General features: G+C 55.3%; 2 protein-coding genes across 2 annotated transcripts; one reads left to right on the top strand and one right to left on the bottom strand.

Moving 5' to 3' along the window:
* Positions 1–2,436: 2,436 nt before the first annotated feature.
* GCG54_00010584 (uncharacterized protein) lies at positions 2,437–3,628 on the bottom strand (the record flags this gene model as incomplete). Its single annotated transcript, XM_045410505.1, has 4 exons — positions 2,437–3,023; positions 3,080–3,197; positions 3,256–3,389; positions 3,439–3,628. 4 exons carry the CDS (start codon positions 3,626–3,628, stop codon positions 2,437–2,439), a joined length of 1,029 nt encoding a protein of 342 aa, XP_045257396.1.
* Positions 3,629–5,420: 1,792 nt separating this feature from the next.
* Positions 5,421–7,136, top strand: GCG54_00010585 (Asparagine--tRNA ligase; the record flags this gene model as incomplete). The annotated part of the gene is made up of 3 exons (XM_045410506.1): positions 5,421–5,674; positions 5,739–5,865; positions 5,931–7,136. 3 exons carry the CDS (start codon positions 5,421–5,423, stop codon positions 7,134–7,136), a joined length of 1,587 nt encoding a protein of 528 aa, XP_045257397.1.
* Between the last annotated feature and the right edge of the window lie 15,109 nt (positions 7,137–22,245).

A 22,245-nucleotide genomic window follows, 5' to 3' on the forward strand; every position in this document is an offset into this window, starting at 1 on the left:
TCTCGAGGGCCAAGCCGGAAGAGGAAACCTCATCATCAAGGGGAAAAGCAACGCCCAACTCTGAACGGCAGTCTTGTTGCACCCACTTCAACAGAAGAGGATGATGATGCCCACGGTGCTTCCTAATGGAGATAGTCCTCGCGAGCTGTCTTGGGCATCTTCACCCCGCCTCCTTGCGGGTGTGCATGTGTGTTGTGTAACCGACCATACCAAGGAATTCAAAGGGAGTTGGTTCAGAGGGTCCTTGTCTTGCGTGATTGGATGTCCGATGTAAGGGCCTGAACGAGGCTGCGTGCCCCGAGGAGCGTTGTCCTCTCCGGTTCCGCGTGGTCGGGCTCGGGTGGCGTCAGCCCGGGTCAGGGGTCGAGAAGTATTCCCTCTTGCCTACACATTATGTGCCCCTTCCTTCACTCCCCTTGGCACCCAAAACCAAAAGCCCGGATTAAAGTCGTGTGTTTCTCTTGCTCGTTGAAAAAAATTTCCCGAAAGGTGAGAGAGACCCTCAATGACGGCTCGAGCCAACCACCCTCTAAAGGCCGTAAGTGAGGCCTCTTCATGTCTCGGCCGTAATGATTCGTCACACAGAAGCCTCGAAGATGCCAGCCTCCAGGCCGTGAAAACTGAAAAGTGACGGCAGCAGTCCGGATACCGCAAATTCTCTTTCCTGACTCGGCGTCCACCTAGATAGTCCTCCAGCGCCTCTTGCCTGATGTTCTGGGAGTGGGGGCCAATGCGGCAGGGGATACGCAGTGATACCTAACCATCGAGATGATCGTACACCCCTGGCCAAGATCTGACATGAGGAGCAAGGATTTTTTATTTGGATTATGGGGGCCCCTGCTGTTTGGCTTGCGTCGAGGTGCATACCAAGTAATGACGAGGACACCGAGGAGCATTGTTTGCATCTAAATTCATGTCAGCTCCCGAAAAAGCAAGCATGGAATACCTTCCGACGCAGGCAAACCCTGTCGAAGATCCCGCCTGGGTGCTAGTATTTGCTAGCCTATCGTTCCGCGTCGAGGACGTCCCGTTGCCCATCATCGCTAGAGGATGCAGAATGGAGACTCGTGCAAAATACTTTCTTCTCCCTTCGGGGGGGGGGGGGGGGGGGNGGGGGGGGGGGGGGGGGGGGGGGGGGGGGGTGCTTCGGGATGACTGCCCTTCGAAGGAAGCCGCGGCCTATTGCCTGCGGACAAGGCGAGTCGTTCCTTGCTTTTTTTTCGTCTGTTGTCCGGCCGCAGCACGTGCTGGGCAGATTTCGACAGGACCGAATGAGACGGGACGAATACGAACAGGCAGAGACATGCTGGTCTGCTGGCCCATTCCACCTCCACGGATTCTAGGTTTGCCGTTGACGCTAGGGCAAACTCGGCGAGACGTGGTTGAACGAGTGAATGAGCCAGCTCTGAAGTTGTTGGCAATGTGAAGGCCGAACGGGGCTGCCGCCAGGCGTCTGCCAAAGAATCGGTGGTCTGATGATCGAAGTTAGAATCGTAAGTTGACTTCAGCCTCACCGTGACAATGAGTCGAAGATCTCTGCACACTTGGAGCTGAACAGCCTGGTGGAAGAGACAGTGTGTTGATTCGTAGTTGTATCACTGACTGATTTGAAATATCATTTCGGAAAATGAGGCGGATGTCAGGGCCGTCTCCGATTCGACGTCCCGGCAAGCTGGAGGAACGATGCTTGCCCCCTGCGTCTCGTCACCCGGGGTGCGTGCCCAGTGAATGCTGTTCGTGAAAAGAGAAAATGTGATGGAATGATCGAACAATATGTCCAAATTAAGACTCGTCTGCGAGGGGAATAGGTTTAACGTGCTTGAAATCACCAAACGCCGTCCAAGGCTCCCAGAATACACTCAATTACATAGACCCTGACCAAGCTTCGTGACTCGTCAGAACGCCGCCAGCCACGACTGCATCGCAGATCATGCCTACCACGATAGTGTTGCAGGCTCCCGTGAAGACTGAAAACAAAAGAAAACCCAGGGAAAATCATAGCTCCCGCCCAATAGACCCGTCAGGACTGCTGTTGGCGCCCGATATTGTAGATCTGGGGTCCCTCGAGATCGCAAGGAGCCTCAGCCCGATGCGTGCAGGGGCAGAAAAAGAAAAGAGCGTGGGCCGCTAGATTGAAAAGCTGACCAAATAACGCGGATGCTGGGCTCCCTGTCCTTTGGTTTCGAACCAATAGGAAGACCCGGACAGGGAAGCGGCTGTCTGATGGCGTACGAGTGCATGGGTCGCGAGACATACAAACATCCTTTGTTTGTATTCATCATGTCGACATGACAAGGCCGTGCCCAAAAGACAAATCTTTTCTCCCATGGTATGCTGCCTCAGCCCGCCTGACGTACGTCCCAGTCTCACCGGTCCATGTTGAGTACCCACGACTGAGACAAACAGCCCGTCAATGATGCGCCAAGAACGTGTCGGTCAAGAACCGTCCATGATCGCAGAGAAGGCGTAGCGCGGGTCGGGCTGGCTTCGGACTCGTGCGATTTCATTGGGAGCGAAGACATCGCTGAAGATTTTGAAATCGCTCTTGTGGCCAGATGAACTGCTGGAGCTCGACGATGACGACGAGCTACTCTTGGACTTGCTCTTCGAGCTGCTGCTGCTGCTGCCCTTGCTCTTCTTGGCGATATCGTCAAGGATGCACTTGGCCGTACATTGTCGGTCGTCCTCGAAGGCAAACATGACGGCTGAGAACTGGCCCCTTAACTCCGGATCGTAGAGAAAGACCTCGCGCCAGAGCTCTGCCAACTCCTTGGGCGGGTTGCGATATCCGTTGCCGAGACCAAAGTCGCCAATGACCACATGGTTGTAGCCAATAGATGCGCAAATTCGAAGCGCTGCTCGCATCTTGTTCCTTACCAGCTCACGCTCCGTCGAGAACGAGTATTTCCTGCCCATGTCGGTGAGCTTGGGCCAGCGCGCCGGCGGCATGGAGATGACCGGCAGCGATCTCCAATCCTTCATCTCTAGCGACTCGATTCTGTCTTGGAACTGGCGAAATCGGACTTAATGACGTGGAGTCAGTGCTTGTTCCGAGATCGTGGGGTCGGGAATTGCTTACCAACGTCAGGGGAGTAGATGGCTCCCTCGATCGGTATGGGGTAGTTGGACGCCAAGTAGGTCTCCGGATGTGGGGCGGCCAGCGTTGCCGAGAGATTGCTTCGACGGCATAGTCTCTCCTGTACCAGATCTGATTAACCTTCTGTTGACACCAGAACGGTTCCACCGTCGTCATACCTCATATCCAACAACTCCCGTTTCCCAGTCTCCTCCCGGGCGTTTCTCGTTGGCAGCACAGATGAACGGAATGCGGACGCCCTCGCTCTGAGCCCATCCGATGGCGCAGTCAACCGGGTCTCCGTGAACGACGTCTGATGGCATTAGTTGGGAATGTTTCGTGAGGCCAGAAGCTTGACTCACAGAATTTGGGAAGATCTGAACTCATGAAGCTGGGACGGTTCAGGCAAAGTTGCTCCAAAGGCTGTGCGTATAGAACCGAGTACGGAGGCCATTCGTCGCGAAAGTGTTTGTTGACCTCTGGAATGAGCTTCTTTTTGGTGTCAGCCGCAACCTCGGAGGGCTTGACCTTCAAAGGCTTTGAAGAAGGCATCTCGGTCTCGTGGCAGTGAGATGAAAGACGGATGAGGTGACTGGAGACAGACAAATATCCGGACGAGTACTGCTCTCTATGTAGGATGGATGAAGAGGCTTGAAGATGAGGAACCAGGAGTATTTCGACGGGGGTTCTCTGGCCGACCTTAAATATTTATCTCGTAACGAAGAGGCAGTCTATCTAGCTTCAACAAAGTCCATGCCGTGTCGAGAAGCGGCATGAAGGGTAGAGAGAAAAAGAAACCATGAGCATAGCTCTCTCTCTCTCGCCGCCATTACAGAGAAGCTGCTTCGCCTCTAGCAAGCGAGAGCGGTGAAGGATGTAGGAGGGGAGTGTAACCAATACTTGCCGGATCTCAGTCAAGTCTGCGACATTCCAGGGTAGTGTATAGGAAGGGCGCGTAAAGAGCGGGTGGGTTTGCGGATGGTCGTGATGAGATGTGTCTTGCTTATACAGAAACCCGGGTCGTGCTACATGGAGCCTCCCGTGGTCTTGGTTGGTGGAATCCGATCGAGATACTACTGCAATCTGCCGCAGTTATACGAGATCTTCCTGTCTCCCAAGATCTCACTTGAGGTGTCTTTGCGAGCCGGGGGGGAGAGTATTGGGAGCAAGCAGTGCAACCAGGGTCAGACACGTTGGCTCAGAGGGGAGCATGGGAGGGCGGACGGGAGCTAAGCAGCCAAGGCAGGGAAGGGAATGTAAGGCAGAAAGAAGCAGGGGGCCCATTTTCTGATGGCATAGAAAGAGGAGGGAGGAGAGAATGCAGGGCCTAGCCATGTTGCTGGGCAGCAATAAGCAACCTAATGGGCGTGGAAGAAGCAACAAACCCAGCTTTGTGGTTCTTGGATCTCCACTAGGGTGTCCGATTTGCCAGGGTTTGGAAGCAATGAAGAAAAGGCGAGCAGAGTGAGGCAAGACGGGAGACGGGAGACGGGAGACGGGATGGTGGATCTTGCAAGACCCATGCTCGGAGGGAATGCCAAATTTGGGAGGATATTGGTTGTGAGGATATGCAGCTGTGAACCCGTAATTTGACCGTGTTTGTTGTCAGTCACATCTGGTGCTGTGACAAGGTGCATCCGGCATGATTTGAGTATCGCTTGCAGAGATGGAAGAACGGTATGGGACCCGAAGAAATGCTCTGATCCCAAGACCACGTCCTGGGATTGCAAATCAGAGACTGCATTATCCCGAGGTCGTCGCCCGTGGGTTGGTGTTTGATGTCTCAGGAGTCGATGACCGGCGGAGCTGAGCCGGGTCCCTGCGACAGCAAGTCGGTCCGCAAAACAGGAGCCGCCTGTGTGTGTTTGTCTGCTGCCTGGTTTTTCCCAATGAACAGAGAGGACCTGGAGAGTGTCGAAGGTCCAAGGCTGTCTTGAAGTTGGTCAAAGGAAGAGAAAAAGGAGCAGTAGCAACAGCATTCGACGAGGTACTCAATGTCGCAAGTACGTACCTGCCTACCTTACACCTTCCTTATCCGCGACGTGTCTTATCTAATCGGCGATAACACTTTTCTTATCTTATCTAAAGTGAGTCAAGGAAGGTCCAGCGGCATTGGAGCTTCCCATTGGCGCAGCACTACCAAAGTGGAAGCTGCTTTTTTGAAGCTCCTATTTCTCTGTCGCATGTCATCGTCACCTTCGACATCGTTCTTGCAGCCAGTTCCATCGCGCAACATCGCCCGGGAACTAGCCGCCGACGCAACGTGCTCGCGCCAGGCGAAACCGGTATTCTTTCCAAAAAGGGATCCATGCGATTGCCCTGCTCGACGAGTCTGCTACGAACCATGACGATACCCCGCCAATTCGCAAGGGCCCTCCCCTCTGCCAACCTCATTGGTAGACGACAGTTCACGACACAGTCCCGCCGGACAGTTGCGCAATTCTTGGATTGGAAACCCGATACAGAAGTTCAGAATGTCGTTGTCAACGGCTACGTTCGGTCCGTCCGGAACATGAAGACTGAGCAGTTTGTCAACATTGGTGATGGGTCAACAAGGACCCCTCTCCAGGCCATGGTCTCGAGGAGCCAAGACGAGAGGTGGGCAAACTCAGCTGCCCCAGCTTCGTACATGTCTCGGAACGTCTGATTATTCATGATCGAGTAGCTCAAATCTGCGAGTCGGTGCTGCAGTCCGCCTACGGGGCTCATGGGTTCCCTCCAAAACCGACGGCCAGACTCATGAGTTGAAGGTCGACAACGTTGAAGTTCTCGGCCCTTCCGACGCCAAGGTATGTCTACCAAAGCACTCATTTCCTTTTCTTGTCCCATGCGTCTAACACTCGCCCTTCGACAGACCTTTCCCATCCAGAAAAAGTACCAGACGCCGGAATTCCTCCGCACAATGCCTCATCTTAGACCGCGAATACCACTCAATGCCAACATCCTACGTCTGCGTTCAGAGGCCGTTGCTACTTTGACTCAGTTCTTCGCCTCTCGAGACTTTATTCAGACCCATCCGCCTATAATTACATCGTCTGATTGCGAAGGGGCCGGGGAGGTCTTCAATGTCACCACGGGGCCGGCCGAGACACCGTCATCAGCACCCAATAGTCGCAACAAGAAGACTGACCTGTTCTTCCGCTCGCCCAAGTACCTCACCGTATCTTCTCAACTTCATCTCGAGGCCTTGGCCCAGTCGCTTGGCCATGTTTGGACCCTCTCTCCGACATTCAGAGCTGAGCAGAGCGATACCACCCGCCACATGAGCGAGTTCTACATGCTGGAAGCCGAAATGAGCTTTGTCGACGACCTCGACGACGTCATGGACCTGGTTGAGGACATGTTGCGTGGGCTGGTCACGGACTTATCCGGTACGCGGGCTGCTCAGGAACTGCGTCACAGGCGAGCCCCAGGCAAGACACGGACCGCCGAGGACGATCTGGTTCCATTAGAAGAAGTCGAGCGTCGATGGAGGGGTATTATGCAAAGCCCGTCATCTAGATGGCCACGCATTACCTACAGTGACGCGATCAAGCTGCTTCAGGCGGAGGGAAACCGTTTCGAGATTAAGCCCACCTGGGAAGGAGGCCTTCATTCGGAGCACGAAAAGTTCCTTGCCAAAAGCCTGGGTGTTACCGATGAGGCTGGCGCTTACATGCCCGTCTTCGTCACCCACTACCCCCGCAAGATCAAAGCCTTCTACATGCGTACATCAGCCTCTTCGAATCTTGGACCGGATGAAGCTGGTGCAACGGTTGACTGCTTCGACTTGCTGGTGCCTGATTTGTGCGAGATTGCTGGTGGCTCTATGCGTGAGCATCGCCTGAAAGAGTTGCTGGAAACCATGGAGGCTCGTGGCATGATCCCGCCGTCCAACGGCAAAGAAGCGAGCAACGCCGACGGCAACCTCGATTGGTACGTTGACCTACGCCGTTGGGGCTCCAACCCACATGGTGGGTTTGGTCTGGGCTTTGACAGGCTTCTCAGCTACCTTGTGGGAGTTCCGAATGTCAGAGACGTGGTGGCTTTCCCTCGCTGGTTTGGCCGGTGCGACTGTTGAACTGCAATCGCCAAACCCGCGGTTGGCGGACCCAGCAATGAGAGTTCGTTAAGCTTTGCCTACCTTGGATTCTGAAAGCTGGCTTGATGAAACAAGCACGACGTGTGTTGCACGGCGATCGACCGCCATGTGGTACCTTTGGAGACCGAGTCCACTACCGAGTCACCTCGTGCTTGTGTGCCACGCATGCAGCGTCCCCATCCAGACAACCTGTTGCCCGAGACCTGGGTATACAACCTAATGTCTTATCCTCCGTTGGCTTGCAGATGGCAGATTCAGAAGCCCACGGAATGGTCACGCGAGGTTGCACGACAGACGGGTGCCGTTATCCTTGACCACAGCATCAGACTTGTATCTCAGGGAAGCGATCGTCATCTTCAGCAGCTCTGGGTTGATGAATGTCATCCATCTCTGATTCCGAAGATGATTACGGGAAATATTCAAGTCGACTCGAACTGCTGGGCCCATCAGGTGTCCAGTGGCTGGCAACACTCGTGGTGAGATCCGCATTCTGCACGAGTTGCTGTTCATCGACTCGGCCACGCCAAGTCTTACATTCATGGAACGTCACACAGCGCAAGACCCTGTATCATTATACCGTACTTGTACAATATAACTCTGGATGTCTCGAGTTCTCCTTTACTTGGCACAGATTTCTTCACCGTTCTTTCAGCAAAGACACAGTTGACATAAGCTAAGCAGGTCAACTGATATTTGTCTCGATCAAACCTTTTGCACGTCGACTATTCGAGGTCCAATCCTCCAGAACGTTACCTCACTTGAGACTGGAATTGTGCGACATGACATGGCTGCATCGGTTACCTATCGGCTGCTTAATAGCAATGAGTTCTTCCCGGCGAATCCGGCGATCCGGCCATGCATGGTGGCAGGGGACCAAGACTCCATCACTTTAGAGAAAATTTGACGACATTACTGCGGCTCTTCTCCCCAAACCTGTGGATTGCATTGACTTGTCTTTCTGACAAGCAGATAAATAACCTCTCGCCGGGCGGCCGGTTCGCTCAGATGTTGGCGAATTACGCAACAGCTACAGCCTATTGCTGAATGACACACAACTTCAATGACTATGGGAAGAGTCTTCATACGACCAATGGCAAACTGTACGGTACCAACAACAGCCTTCGAATCAGCAAAGAACATGTCTCTTGTAGTGACACTGCTGCGACAAGTCAAGAATTACGTGCACGAGCACGTATTTGGTTGGCAGCTCTCGTGCGACGCCAATGTGCAGAGGATCTTGCAATTGGAAACAGCAATATTTTCAAGTCTTGAAGAGCTAGGCTCATTGTCTCAACAGCCGCCGGGTTACTGATCCACTATTCTTTCAGTGTTAGATTCTTTCAGTGTTAGACCGCAAGGAGATACACAGACCAAGCGCGCTTGGAGATTACGAAGCATCCGAAGAATGCAGAAGTTCGAGAGCATCAGACGTCGAGCCACGGTCTGTACATCACGAACAGTGCAAAGAGCTTAGACAGGCTGACGTCAACCACCGGCGCGCTCGCATCGGCGACGAATTCGCGGCCAGGGATACTTCCCCACATTCCAAAGACAAGATCACTTGCAACTGTAAAGTCTCACTGAGTCGTCGCTGCGGGTGCGTGCGAATACGCATTACAAGTCCCGTTTGCCCCAAGACCAGACAGTTTTATTGCATCCGTCCAATTTAGTTTCATCTAGAGGAAAGCTTAAACCTACCAGCGACCTGCCAGCAAGGAGCAAGTTGAGTCGTCTTTCAAGTTCACTAAAGTTTGATTGGACTTTGATTACACATGCGGATTTTCGGCACATCGGATTTGCGGCATAGCGGCATGACGGCAACGCAAGACAGGACGAAGATCAGTTGGGGCATTTGCGAGCCCTCAGACGAGACGGCAATACGGATGGATACTCGCAATAGACTCAAGAGCGATGGTACCCGCCAACCATGATGAATCTCCACCGAATGAACAGGGCTCGGCGCTGGCATCGCCAAGGGATGAGCCTCTCTTAGCTTCACCCGTTGCTGCCCCTGTAAGCCCAAATTGGCAGCAGGTGTTGAGAACGAGCTGGCGCTTTGCAATAAACATGCGCACGCCAAATCTGCCAAGCATCTTGGAGAATGCTTGGCAAGAATACTGATCCAAGAGCAAACGCGAATCTTTCTTTGCTTGAGGGTGATGCGAAGACTGAACAGTGCGCATCACGGAACCAAGCCCCGGCCGAGGAAAGATTTGGCGACCGACGCAGGACGGAGCACAACTGACACGGTGTCACTACTCAAGCCGCGAAACTCTCATCCACTGGCTGAGGACTGTCGACTGTTTAACCAGCCAGAAACTGTGCATCACGGACGACCCACCAAAATGACATCAATTCATGCTGTGTCCCTGGGCAGTATCCACTACTTGCTAGGTCCTTTGGAGGTCGTTTCCGCTGGTTTTCGGATCCGGACGGCCGCCGTTGGCTAAGTGATCCGTCTTCCGAAGTTCCGCAGTAACATAACATGTCCTGGGCTTTAAGCACAAACGCCGAACAAAGTGCACCTGAACTGTACAGCAGATCAGCAAAAGCTTCGCCTGAAGTGGAGGGCTGGGGCAAGACCTTGATTGGCATCCAAGCGCCCATGTCACAGCGCCCGTCTTACCAGGTAGAGCGAGATATCCTCATTCACGGCAATCAAATCCGGCATCCTTTCTTATCAACAATAACCAATAACGCATGACAGACAAGACCCTTGGCTGAACCCGCTGCCTGAATTCCGTTCATCCCCACAACCCGCTGCGAGTGGGTGAGCGAGCATTATGCGCAGTACGTACGGACAGCCTCTCCAGTAGTTGCCTGTCTCGACACTCACACCAACATCAAAGATACGAAAGGCCTTTCAGAGCTGCTGCGTGCTCCGATTTTGCCGGCCCGCATGCCACGCCACGAGGTATCCAGGATGGCGCTATCGATAGCGCTCTGCCGTCAAAGACTAGTGCGGACTACTCCATCCCTCTCGACCCTAACGCCGTCGATGTGCTGAGAGGGCCGCGTAAGCAACCAACCGGGACCTTTTCTTCGACAGGAAATCCCCCCTTATTAAGCCACGGGCACAGAGTTCCCCACCGCGGAAGAAGCATTCGCTTTCGGGCTCAAGCAGGGGATAGTAGTCACGGTGGTGGGGCTCACCGCGTGCGTCGAACGAATCAAGGTCGACATGGCGTGGTGATGACACTCAGTATCGAATTAAGCTTAAGCACACCCTCGGGATTACCTGTGGAAAAATGACCAAGGGACGATTAATTTGCGCAGACTCCCAGCCTGTGCGCCTTTTCCTGGCCAAGGAACGTGGTGAATCACACCCACTTTAAGCTTGTCGGAGTTGGCTCTCCTTTCCCGGGGGAACGCAAACGAGGGGTCCCAAGGGGACCGTTGGCGATGATGTGGCCTGACAAGCAGACGTTCAGCTCTTCGGATCTGCCCATCTGGCATTCCATCGCGAATCGTCGAAACAGTCCGATTCTCGTCTACATAGTACGGAGGAGGGGAGACGCTTGCAATACGCTGCCCTGTTGCAAGGGTTGAAAACACTGGCGATGGGTCATACTCCCGTCAGTCGCGAAGAAACAACCGCCGTTCACGTTCGATAATGCGGCCATCGGTCGCGAGGGGATCCAAGCTTCCCACGGGCTGCCGCCGAGACGGCGTTTCCAAGACTCCGTGGTGGTTCACCGGCGCCGAGTCTACTGCCTGCTCGTCGCCAATGAAAACACATCGTTTGTGTTTCTTTTGAGTTGTTCACAAGCCGCCAAGCTGCATGCGACAAGCCTTTTGGGCCATCGGCTACGATGCTGAGCAGTCGCCAATGTCTCCATCCTTGTCAGGGCCCTCGGCGACTCTGTACCAAGCGCTGCCGTTGGCTAAGACGGCCGCCTCGTGACTGATATGCTAACATTATTTGCTGCGTTCTTTGCGATCTCATCTCCGTCCGTGTGGCATGCGCAGGTGGATGGCGGCCAGCACTGCCTCAATGCCAGTGCATCGATCGGGCGGCCACCAGCGGAATACGATGCTGCAAAAGTTAGGGCTAACCAACGTCCTGGAACCTTTGAACAACCGTTGGTCGGTGGCCGACGTATCCGGGCACCAGGCCGCAAATCGACTGTCAAGCGGCACCGTTCTGTGCCGTTTAAGCGGGACCCCTAGTCGACTTCCGTTCGTTTACCCACCGGTATCCCGGCCACCTGCCCGCAAGGGACTGTTGGCAAAGGAGCCTTGCAATAAGCTCAAGTCAACCACCAACAGGCAAGCCAAGGATCTCGTCCTTTTGCGACAAAAGGCTACCATGGAGCGATAAGTTCTCTTGACCCTCGAAAGTTCTCCGGGGAATCGGCCGGCCTCGAACGTCACGCTCGTCCGGCCTGCATCCTACGAGCGGCGTGCGACATGTTCACCGCTGTGATCGGATCTGGCTGTGGCGCCAGGCAGGGCCTGCTGACAACCACGGCCAAGTGCTTTCATGATGCAGCAGGCAGCCGCGCCCGGCCGTGTGAAGCAATCGTACCTGGACGACAGATTAGAGTGTGAAAGAATGGACCGCTCTTGACGAGTCGATTTCTCCTCAACGCCGCTAATGCACTTCGGGCAGGGGCTGCACACCCATCTCACGGCGGACTGTTCATCCTCCCTTCAGCAACAAGTCGAAAGCTTGTCGTGGGCAAAACAGTTCTGTGACAGACCATCTTTCCCTTCCCGCGGCGGGCCCAACATGGCATAATCATTGCTAGTGGCTGTCGTTCACGCTTCGGTCGACCGCATCCTTGGGTTGCAGAAGCGATACCAGTGACCTAGCTGCAGCTCAAGCGGACCTTGGCCGGACGGTTGACCGCCAAGCAGACTGGAACTAGCCTCTGGTCGTTATCAGTATTAGCCTGCGCCTGACCACAGCTCTGGTGTATAGCCTAATTCTGACCAAGATATCTCTCACACCATCTCGTTGAACTTTGACGATTTTCAGTCGACGAATGGCACGACAGGCACAGGCCTAGAGAAAGGGTGCTGCCTAATGCAGGCGAGATTTGGCGCATGCCTCAGCCGCAGGTTGCCCGCAACTAGGCATGCCATACCCACGTGAAGCTCCGAAAGAACATTTCCCTGATCAATAAGAGGCTTTTGGGGTCGCCTACTGCTCGCCCGTTCGAACTCAAACGTGTCCCAGCATGATGCGTAGAAGGCTTCAGACACTGAGGTTGCGTCTCTAAGCAAGCATAACTTGACGTTGAGTTTGATGGCATAGGTTGCAAGGGCTCAACAATGTCCAACCCAGAATGCGTTATCTGGCAACGAGCTGCCTGCTGGTCGACCTGTCGGCGCAAGCCGGCCACAAACTGTCACTATCCAATCTCTGAGGATTTGGATTCAGTCAGCGATCAACGGTCACTTGCTTGATCTCAGCTTTTTGTCCGACGGCCAGTACCACCAACGGCTCAAGTTGCCCTCTCAATCACAACACCAACGGAAGCCTGCACTGCGTACTACGCACAGCACCAACATGCGATGTAGAGCAAGCAATTCCCAACCGTTGCCGACAACAGCCCGGGCATCTTCACGCGGAAGGACTGGGCAACTAGACAACAGATGATTAGCTGTGTTTGGCTACATTAGGCGAGGGCGAGTACTGTCTGATGCGCACACGAGAGTAATTGAGTGAAAGTCTGGTGGCCCCTAGAAAGTTTGCAGGCCGGCTAAGATTGACCACATTTTGGCTCGCAAGACTAATTATTGCGTCTTTGGCGCTTGAGCCTTGAGCTATCATGTCATGGCACCCGCGAGTTCCGCTGTTCAACATGCAATGTGGAATGTTGCATTCCAGTGCGGGCAGCCAGTGTTATGCGTGCGCCGCAGTATATCGCGGTAGCTCATCGACGACCTGCGAAGCAAAGGCACCCTGCAGATTGCTAGGAGGCTGCCCATAGATTTGGCAGATGTGTAAAAGAACGATGTCGACGCAGTCGCCTGTAACATCGCCAACACATGAAAGCCATGATGCCGTCCGTGGTCGAGGACGTCTGCTGCAGCGCGAGCAGACGTGACTAATCATGACATCCAAGTCTGATCTGGCCGCTCAGTCAGCGGCAGAAGACCTGCCAAGGAACAGGCGCCAAAGAGTTGCCAACATGTCAAAAAGGTTGCATCCAAGGATCTATCTGGGGAGAGACTCTCAGGGAAACGGGCTGCTCGGTCGCTTCGGGTTCAACAGCAAAACACACCCAGCGGTGCCTACGACATCTATTCTTGTCCCTGAGGCGAAGGGGCCTTGGCAGCCACTTGTCCCTGAATGCCAACCTTGATTTCTTGATGCCTACCATTTCCCTTCCCCGAAACGACATCCCTTCTTTTTTTACACTTTGATTTAGGGTTTGCTGTCACGACACATCCTTTTTATGCGGCGAGTCAGGGTGGGAAGCCAAGCATCGCTGTACCTGACGCAACAGAACGTCGGCGGCCGAACTGCTAGGTTGTGGGCGAACTGGGGCGTATGAGTTGGTTGGCGGCATGCTAAAGTCGTTTTCTTTAGGCGTTGACTCAGCTGACAATCGCCCGACTGTGGCCGCTTGAAAACGTACCGGGCCCTGTGGAGGCTCGTTGTCAGCCTTCGGCTAGGGCGAGCAGGGGAGCGATGATGTGCCCAGCCGGAGGCTTTTCTCATTGATTATACCTTCTTTTTTGAATGAGGGTATACTTGTTGGACATGCTGGAGTCTTGGCCCTGGCGATGTATCACCTTGATATCGAGCTGAGCTTCGGATACCGCGATACTTTCTTTCGGACATGTCGGACGGCGTGCAGCGTGGCAGCAAGGTCCAGAAGAGGGTTCGTTGGTCGCAACCTTACGAGAGCCCATGGTTGGCAATCGTGTTGACAAGTCAGCTTGTTGGAGCACGCCAACACGCCAGCGGGACCCTGAGAAAGTAACCTGGAGGCTGGGAAAGCGTATTCGTACGTCAAGTACATTTCCGTACAGGCATGCAGGCTGCAGCGAGGAAAATACGGTTATTCGTACCCTCCTGCAGGATCGATCCCACACACTCTGTCTCTCCCAGCAAGGAGGGCATGTCAGATTCCGATGCGAAGGAAGCTTGCTGGACGGCGGCACCCTGAGACGGAGTCGAACAGGCAGGCAGACAAGCAAACAGACAGGCAAATGGGATGGCGGGCAGGTTCGATTAAGGTAAGCTCGGGCGAGATGGTCGCACTGGGCAAGCAAATCGACGGCCTGCGGTTGGTTGGGCTGACGCCTTGCTGCTGTCATCCTGTGCCCTCCCTCCCTCCATCCTACGCCTACGCCTGCGACTGCGACTCCAACTACGGCGGCGGCACAGTCATCGTCTGGGCGCGGGCTGCTAGGCCGTTTCGCCCGCCCGACGGCGCGTTCTTTCAGCTTATTCGACTGCTTCTGCAGCGGGATCGTCATTATGAAACTGCAAACGGCATGCAGTAAGCCCAGTGGTGGTGAGGCTCTGGTGCCCCGGAAAAGGCTCCCACCGGCTGCCGCGGAATCGTGTGTGGCGGCTGATTCGGTGAGAGGGCAACAGCCAACAGCGATATAGACTTTTCTCTCTGCGCTTATGTACAGCGGCGATCCGTTGCAGGGCGAGAATACCCACGCAGCCACGGCATCCTCAGACAAACCCGTCCATCAGCCTTTGGACGTTGGGGGGTCCTGTCAGAGATACCCGCGCGGGCAAGCACGGCTCACCCGAAAGCGAATGACCCGGACTTTAACAAGGTCGCAACGATCTTAACAATAAGCTTTTCCCCTTGGTCCCTCCCGGGTCGCCCAAAAGCCACCACAGACACACAGTTCACAGCGAACGACGAGTGGAAGCCGCCGCCCCGTCTGATTAAGCATCTTACGCGGGACGGATGGCACGAGAAAGAAGGTTGGGGCTGCGCTGATGGCTCACTCTATCTGCTGCGGAGGCAAACCTTGGGGCAACTTGGGAGAACGTCGAAAACATGGGCCACCCCAGGACGCACACCCCGAGGCGATAGACCAAAGCCGCCATGCGGTGGAATACCTACTCGAGCACCGCTATCTGGCGTTCTATTGCGCGCTTGTCCGCCTTGCTTCCGTGGGCCAAGCAGCATCCCAGCGTATAGAGCAAAAGGGATCGATGTCCATGCTGACCGTTCGCCGGGCGCGTCTCAATTTTTCCAGAAACCTTTTCTTCGGACCCGGTGCCGCTCCAGAGTCCGACGAGGCCCCCATAGCTGCGGAAGCCTGAAGGGGGGGGGAGGGGAGGGGTGGGAGTGGATGGGGCCAAGACCATCATTCTCGGTCTAATTCGTTTTTGTACTTGGACACTAAGTTCACGCCCCCTCTCCGTCGTCCTTCCCAGAGGAGCATCGCCAGATCCCAGAGGAGCTGTGAGGTATGCCAAGAATACCAAGACGACGCTAGGAGCAGTGGCTGACAACGCTTAAATTCATGCTTAAACCTGCTCGTGGTGCAATGGCGTCTGCTTGGCTCAGCGCAGCAGCAGCACACAGCAGCAGGCCAATTTTCAGCCGTCGCCTTTTTCCTTGTCACTGCTGCTGCGTTATTCCAGATTACCATCCAACCAAAAAGGCGCAATCCAAGAAAGCCGCTTTCTGTTTAGCTCGACCCTTTCGCCTGAGACTAGGCTCGGTCGTTGTTGTCAATCTGCGATCGTGACTGGACGGCCCGCCAAGGGTCATTGCATCTGGCGCCTCTTCGCTTACCAAGTATTCGTAAAAGCCCACACTGCAGACATCAGGCACCGCATACCCGGCCGCCTCTCCTGCGGCACACACACCTCAAAAGGTCCCGCTCGCAATTTTTCTCGCATTTGATGGAGCAGAGGGGGGCGACGCACTCGAGCGGGAAGAAGACTGAGAACGAGGCGCAAAGAAGATACGAACGGTCAAATCATGTTGGACCTGAACAAACTGTATCCCCGGCCTGGTCCCAGGGATACGAACGCTGTGCCCGTGGGAATGCCAGCCTGGCCTTGGCTCCCCAGTCAGCTAGGCCCGGTGCTAAAGGTCTTGGTGCATGCCTCCTCGTTTGCGCGCAGGCGCTTCGAGGCATCATCCTGATAACACCCCGATGAGGATCATCGCCAAGATATGCCCTGGGGCTAGGGGTGGCCCTTTCTTGTCTGCTGGCTGCCCAGGGCGCCGAGGCGGTAGAAACAGCGGCGTTTTCTTGTCAAAGTCCACATTCAATCCTCGATACGGATGCAACGGGGCCCGATGCGGTCCAATTTACAGGCAATTCCGAGGAATTGATGAGCGATGATCCTGCCGGCCCTCCAGCTCTCCGCTTTGCTGCCTCACGCCCCCCCTTTTCCCCCTCGTTCACGGCTCGACTCCAAGGAACGGTCCTCGAGCAGAGTGGGAACGACGCAGGCCGAGGACCCGGAACATTTTTTAAGAGAGGAAAAAAAAAATGTCGCGCGCACACATTCTCTCACTGTGTCAATTTTGCCGAGTTGCATTAGAGTACGGCTAGCAACGCTACGCTACCTGGATTTCAAAGAGAGGGGATCCCAGCGGCGACGACAGATGGCCCAGCCGATGCCTGGTGCCCGGGGTAGATTAGAGACCGCTTTTACGGTTTGCCGTGCCGCCGCCCTCGTTACCCACCTGCCGCCGCAGCTGTCATTGAAAGAGGAGGATCATCATTGCCCCTGGCCCCGTCGAAACGAGGCAATTTCACCTTCCGTGGGCCCGCATCGTCGACGATCGGTGCGGTTCCCTCGAGATGAAGATCGTGAAGCGTTGCAAAGAGAGGCAGAAAGGGGTTTAGTCACCACCCCAGCCCGGAACTATCCATGCCGTGCTGACGAGTCGAGCGTCTGTGGCCCGCGGAGTCGCTGACTCGGGAAGGGCCCAAAAGCCGAAAGTTGCTGGACTGGACGGCCGCCGCGTGCCACACTTGCACGGCTGCCACGGCACCGGCTGCAATTAAGCAGCTGCTACCCTTTCAAATCAACCATAATAGTGTGTTAGCTCACGGGCTTTTCTTGCTCGTTGGGGGTTGGTTCGGATCAGCTCCGCAGGGCTGATGGTCTGCTTCTCCCACCAAAGGCCGCGCACGCGCATTCCCTTTGTCGTTCGACTGCGCTGCCGTCGCTGCGACCTGATCGGCTTCTGTGAGCCGTAGACCAGGTTTAGTGCTTGTTTCGAGATTCCAAGCTGCTGCTGCTGCGCGGCTGTTAGGACGGAGAACCCCTAAAAACGGAACGCAAAAGTCTATCTCGGTTCATTCGCCGCGATCTAGTCACGTCGGCGTGCGAGGTGTTCGCACCATTATCAAGGGAAGCTATGACGAACTCGGTTTGGGGCAGCTGGCACGCCGGCACCGACTCGGCCATCGCACGTCCAATACATCATCAGTCATCTCTTTGGAAAGAGACGTGTGTGCGAAATATACTAAAGATGAGGAGCTAGATGCCTTGTTTCCCGAGATTGCGCACGCGCGTTACGAATGAACCGGATCGTCGGCGCCCTTGGACTTGATGAGGGGGGCGTGGTGGCAGGTTCTTCCTGTTTGGGGGCCTAGGAGTACAACACGGGTAAACGGGCAACGAAAGCACAGGTTGCTGGTGGCCTAGCGCTGCTGCTACAGGCTACCACCAACCTACCAGAAGGATTAAACGCTCACCCCCACCACACGCACCGGAAATCCCGTTCGTCCAATTTGAGGGGGTCGTCTATCTGACAACCTTAATACCACGGCGGTCCTTGGGGGAAGGGGGGGAGTCAGGTGCGTGCACCGTATAGGTTGGGTTGTTAGGTGTGTGGTTCGAGAAGCATTTCCCTAAACGGCGCTGCAGCAGCACATGCCGGTGTACCGTGGTCCATGCTGCAATGATGCTGCCTGCGTGCCTTGTATCCGTACCGCCGCAACACCTTTTGCCGTTGTTCCCGTTGACGGGATGGTAAGATGGGCCACAGGGCGTTTCTGAACCTGGGAGCGCTTTTAGTCATTGTACCCGGCATCCTGGGAGAGAGCAACAGGACCGTTGGGGGGCGGTGCACGCGGGTACTCGAATGTTTGGATCATCACGGTTTGTTTGTAAGTAACAGGAGGGAACGTTTGCGACGGGCAATCAGGGCGTTGCACTTGTGTACGGATACATTCCCAACGTCTGTTGCCCATTTCCGCTGTATCATTTCGCGTTGGGCCCCGTTGGGTTTGGAGCAGGGAACTTGTTGCACAGCCCAGACGGTTGTTCGTTGGCGAGGCTTGGGAGCCGAACGTCGTTGGGCCGGGTATCAGTGTGACATGTCAACACACACACACAGAGACACACATACACAAACACAACGGGCGAGTTCGAGTCTGGAGTACGACGTCCCAGGTTTTACCTCTGTCTCTTGTGTGCGTATGTGTGTGTCGGGCTCTCCCAATCTCGGCTGTATCGTCCTCTGTACACCCCAACTTGATTTCGAGTCCGGTTCGGGAAGGTGAGAAGACGGATTGGGCATGTTGTTGGTGCGGTGGTGCGGCACGGTTGGTGATCTCTTCGGGGGTTGGATATTGGGTTGTTGGTGGCGGACTGCCTGTTGGAGGTGATACCAGGGGGGCCGAGGGTACTGTTTGCGGGCTTGGCTGTATGATGGCAATTTGGATCTCATCGTCTTTACTTTCTGGAAGTTACTCGAAGCATCCGGGACGCCGTCCCCTTCTGCGATGCTTACATCCTGCTCGCGAGCGATGTCCCCGGGAGACGGTGCATTTCGCGGGGAAGCAGGAAATTAGGGATTGAAGCTTATCCGGGGCGGGCGGGGTTCAGGACGGACTGCTACCGCCGGCCTTCCGGCACGTCCGGGCAGCGCTGCGCTGATCGGCCTCTGTTCCTGGGCCCGTTGGCAATCTTCATCAATCTGACCTTTTCACCTTCTCGCCTTACCTTTGTTAGTTGCAAGGGCGCGCATTGCCGGCGGGCTGCGGCGTGGCCGGTGGGTTTTCTTGAGATAAGAGACACAATGTACGACGCTTTTTCAGGCTCATCTTCCCCGGACGTTGCTGTCAGAAGTTAACTACCGCTTACAACCCCCATCTCGGAGGAGTCCGGTGACGATGCGTGATACGGAGCGCTGGAGATGGCCCAATCCCGGCGCGCACGAATTAACCAAGAAGTTTAAAGAGAATAAGGGGGAGAAATGGCCGGTGTGTGGAAAATCCTGAGACGAACTCGTCGCCCGCCAGAGGGAGAGCAGAATTAAGCTTGAAGTATGATTGACTGCCAAGGCCGCCTCGGCCGGGGGGATGCTTGGTGACAGGTGGGATGTGGCCGGGCACAGCGCGCGTGTGCGTCCGTCCTCTTGGTGGGAGTTCATTTTGGCTGTGAGAGTGGTGATTCCTTTTCGGCGGCCGAGGGAGGTTTGATTGCGACGGACGGGCGGTTCGGAGGTTCCTGTGTCGTGTTGCGGTGGCGGGACGGGTGTAGTTGGGGAGTTGGTCTTAACCTTCTGTTCTGGGCGGCCCTTTGTGGGATGGTGGTGACGATGCACGGGGTTGGGACTCGGGCTGTTGCTGGCCTGAGATTACGCTTACACAATGTGCGATTGTACGGTTTACTCTTTCTTGGGGAGGAGGGCGCTTGCTCGCTTTCTGGCTTGCGCTTTTTGCTTGATGGGATGAAAGGTTCCTTTAGGGTGGGAGCTTGCGAGGGCTACGGTTGGGGTTTGGCGGTGTGCTAGGTTTCTGAGCCTCATGATATTACCGTCTGCGCCCTCACCGCCGGTGTAGGTTGAGTGGTTGGCACTGCCCGTTGTGATGTACGTGTTCTACGGGAGGGTTCCCGCCTGGGACGACGACTACCGTGCCACGCAACGGCTGTGACGTGCACATCAACGGCGCACCGGACGTGACGGGGCAGAGGGAGGCTGTGTAATTGAATTGCCTCTGCTTGAACGTTCATATTGTTCAACCGGGTTTGCGTGTGAACCTAGGTACTTACTCCCCATCCGGCAAGTCTGAGCAGGCTGCTTGCTACTTTGCTGTTTCTGTGCGCAATTCGTTTTTACGTTTTTGACACTCGGTTTCTGGGACGTCAATGTGACCAGTGCTGTCTCCCTTGAAGTTCGGATTGATGCTGGCGCTTCTACGTCTTCCCTCGTGTTCTATTGGAGAAGAGCGATCCAGACGGCTGGGTTTGGGTGTGTTTGGGAGAGCGAGGATGGGATGGAATAATGCCGAGGGCTGGCTGATTGGACACATCGGATGATTGGGGAAGAACCTTGAGTTTCCTATTGGGGAAAACACACAGAGCGCGTGGAAAACGGAAGGTCTTCTTCGCAAGAGGCAGCCCAGCATCGGCATGTCAGCGTCAGCCGCGCGGATGCGTCCGTGGATTGTGCATGAACGTTTCTCTCGACATCACCACCACCCCTTCCCTCCCCCTTGCACATCCATCGCCACTGCGTGTTCATCATGAGAGGGGGAGGTTACGATTAACATAGATCAACATCGCCATCAGAGGGCTGAACGGGATTCGCATGAACGGAGGGATGCTATTTTCGGGGCTGAACGGTGCACGCCCCCGCAGCGGCGGCGTTTCTGGTAGAGCAGCCGCATGAAGAACGGTACGCGTCTACGGCGTATACGATGCCAAGGTTAATTGCTTTGTGGGCATGGCTGGCCTGGCAGACGCCCGGGCTGAGAGCTGAGAGGGAGAAGGGCCAGCAGTCGGAGAATTACTAGCACGACTAGGGGCGAGGGTGACGGCGAGCAATAGCGGTCTTTATCTTAAGGACAGCGGTTGGATTTAGGGTTTGCGGTGGACGGGCGCGGGCGTTTTGGTGGCTTCGCGGGTTTTCTTGGTTTTTGCATGATTTACGAGTATTTTTGACAGCTGGGCTGAGGCGGCCGGGGTGGGAGGGAGGGGAGCATCAGCCACTTGGTTTGGGGCCCGGTGGAGGCCAAGACCCGGTGCGGCGACGGCGAGGGCGATGCGGAACGGACTGTGGGCGAACGGAACGGGCGCGGGGCAGGGGGGTTAACTGGCGATGATGTCGTTTCGGTGGGGGAGGGGGTGAGTGGTGACGGAGTCAGTTATGTTTTGGTCTTGATATTGGGATTTGCCAAGTGAAGGGGGCACATGAGGCGAGGCGAGATTGTGTGTGGTTTCTGGGCTTGGCGGGTTGCGGCTGTGGGTGCGTTGGGGGAGGGAGGGTTGATGGAATACGCGGACAGCTAGACTTTTGTGAGAGAAAGGTTTTGGTGGTGTGGTTCCTTTTGGTGATGTCGATAAGTTAAGGGATAATACAGCCTGAGTCAAGGCGCGGCTTCATTGGTGATGTGATTGATGTTGGCTACGCCCGGCGAGGGAAACCGGAACCGAGCGGCTGGGTGGCGGTGGTCTGTGTAAGGCTACTCTTTTTGCAACTGCCTGTGCATGAAGGAAGGACGTTTGTTCAGTGACGCGAGACTGTTTGCTTGATGTGTGACTGTTCATGGCGTAGGCTGCCGACATGACGGTTTCGGTGTCGGTGTCGGCGTATTCTGGTTGTTAGCGTTTTGCTGACGTCTGGGCGAAGAGAGAGCGCAGAGACAATGAGACCGAATTGATGATGGAGGCTATAGCCCGGAGCTCTAGTTTCTTTTGGGAAACTCTTTGAGACTACGGTGCAACCTTTTTTGGGATTGGGCTGAGTCTTGTCCGTTGGAATGCGAGGGATTGTCATGGCTGTGGGCTATGGCTATGATGAGGTTTATCTCGGTGCCTTGGCCAGATTACGTGTTGGAGGATGCTTCTTCTTCCTACTGCGGCTTACTTTCTGCTGCAGCTGTCAGCTTCCTCAGTCGCCCGATCTCTCTTCTTGGGACGAAGGACCTTTCTGGCAGCGATTCCATGGTGCGGTGGAAGCTACTTGGTGCACCGCGGGCGGCCGGACACGCCCCCTTGGAGAGGCAGGTGTACCTTATTTCTCTGATCGCCGGGCTTGGCTGATTTGCGCATCTACATTCCGAGTTTGAACCAAGAAAAGTTCCCACCCGTCCCCCCGAGTTTATTTGCGTCCCCGGGGGGCTACGCCGTGCTATCTCGGTGCTAATCTGGGTGAGACGGATGCGAAGAACATTAAAA

The sequence above is a fragment of the Colletotrichum gloeosporioides genome (genome assembly GCF_011800055.1).
Source record: "Colletotrichum gloeosporioides strain Lc1 chromosome Unknown consensus_101, whole genome shotgun sequence".
In the NCBI taxonomy this organism is placed as follows: Eukaryota; Fungi; Ascomycota; class Sordariomycetes; order Glomerellales; family Glomerellaceae; genus Colletotrichum; species Colletotrichum gloeosporioides.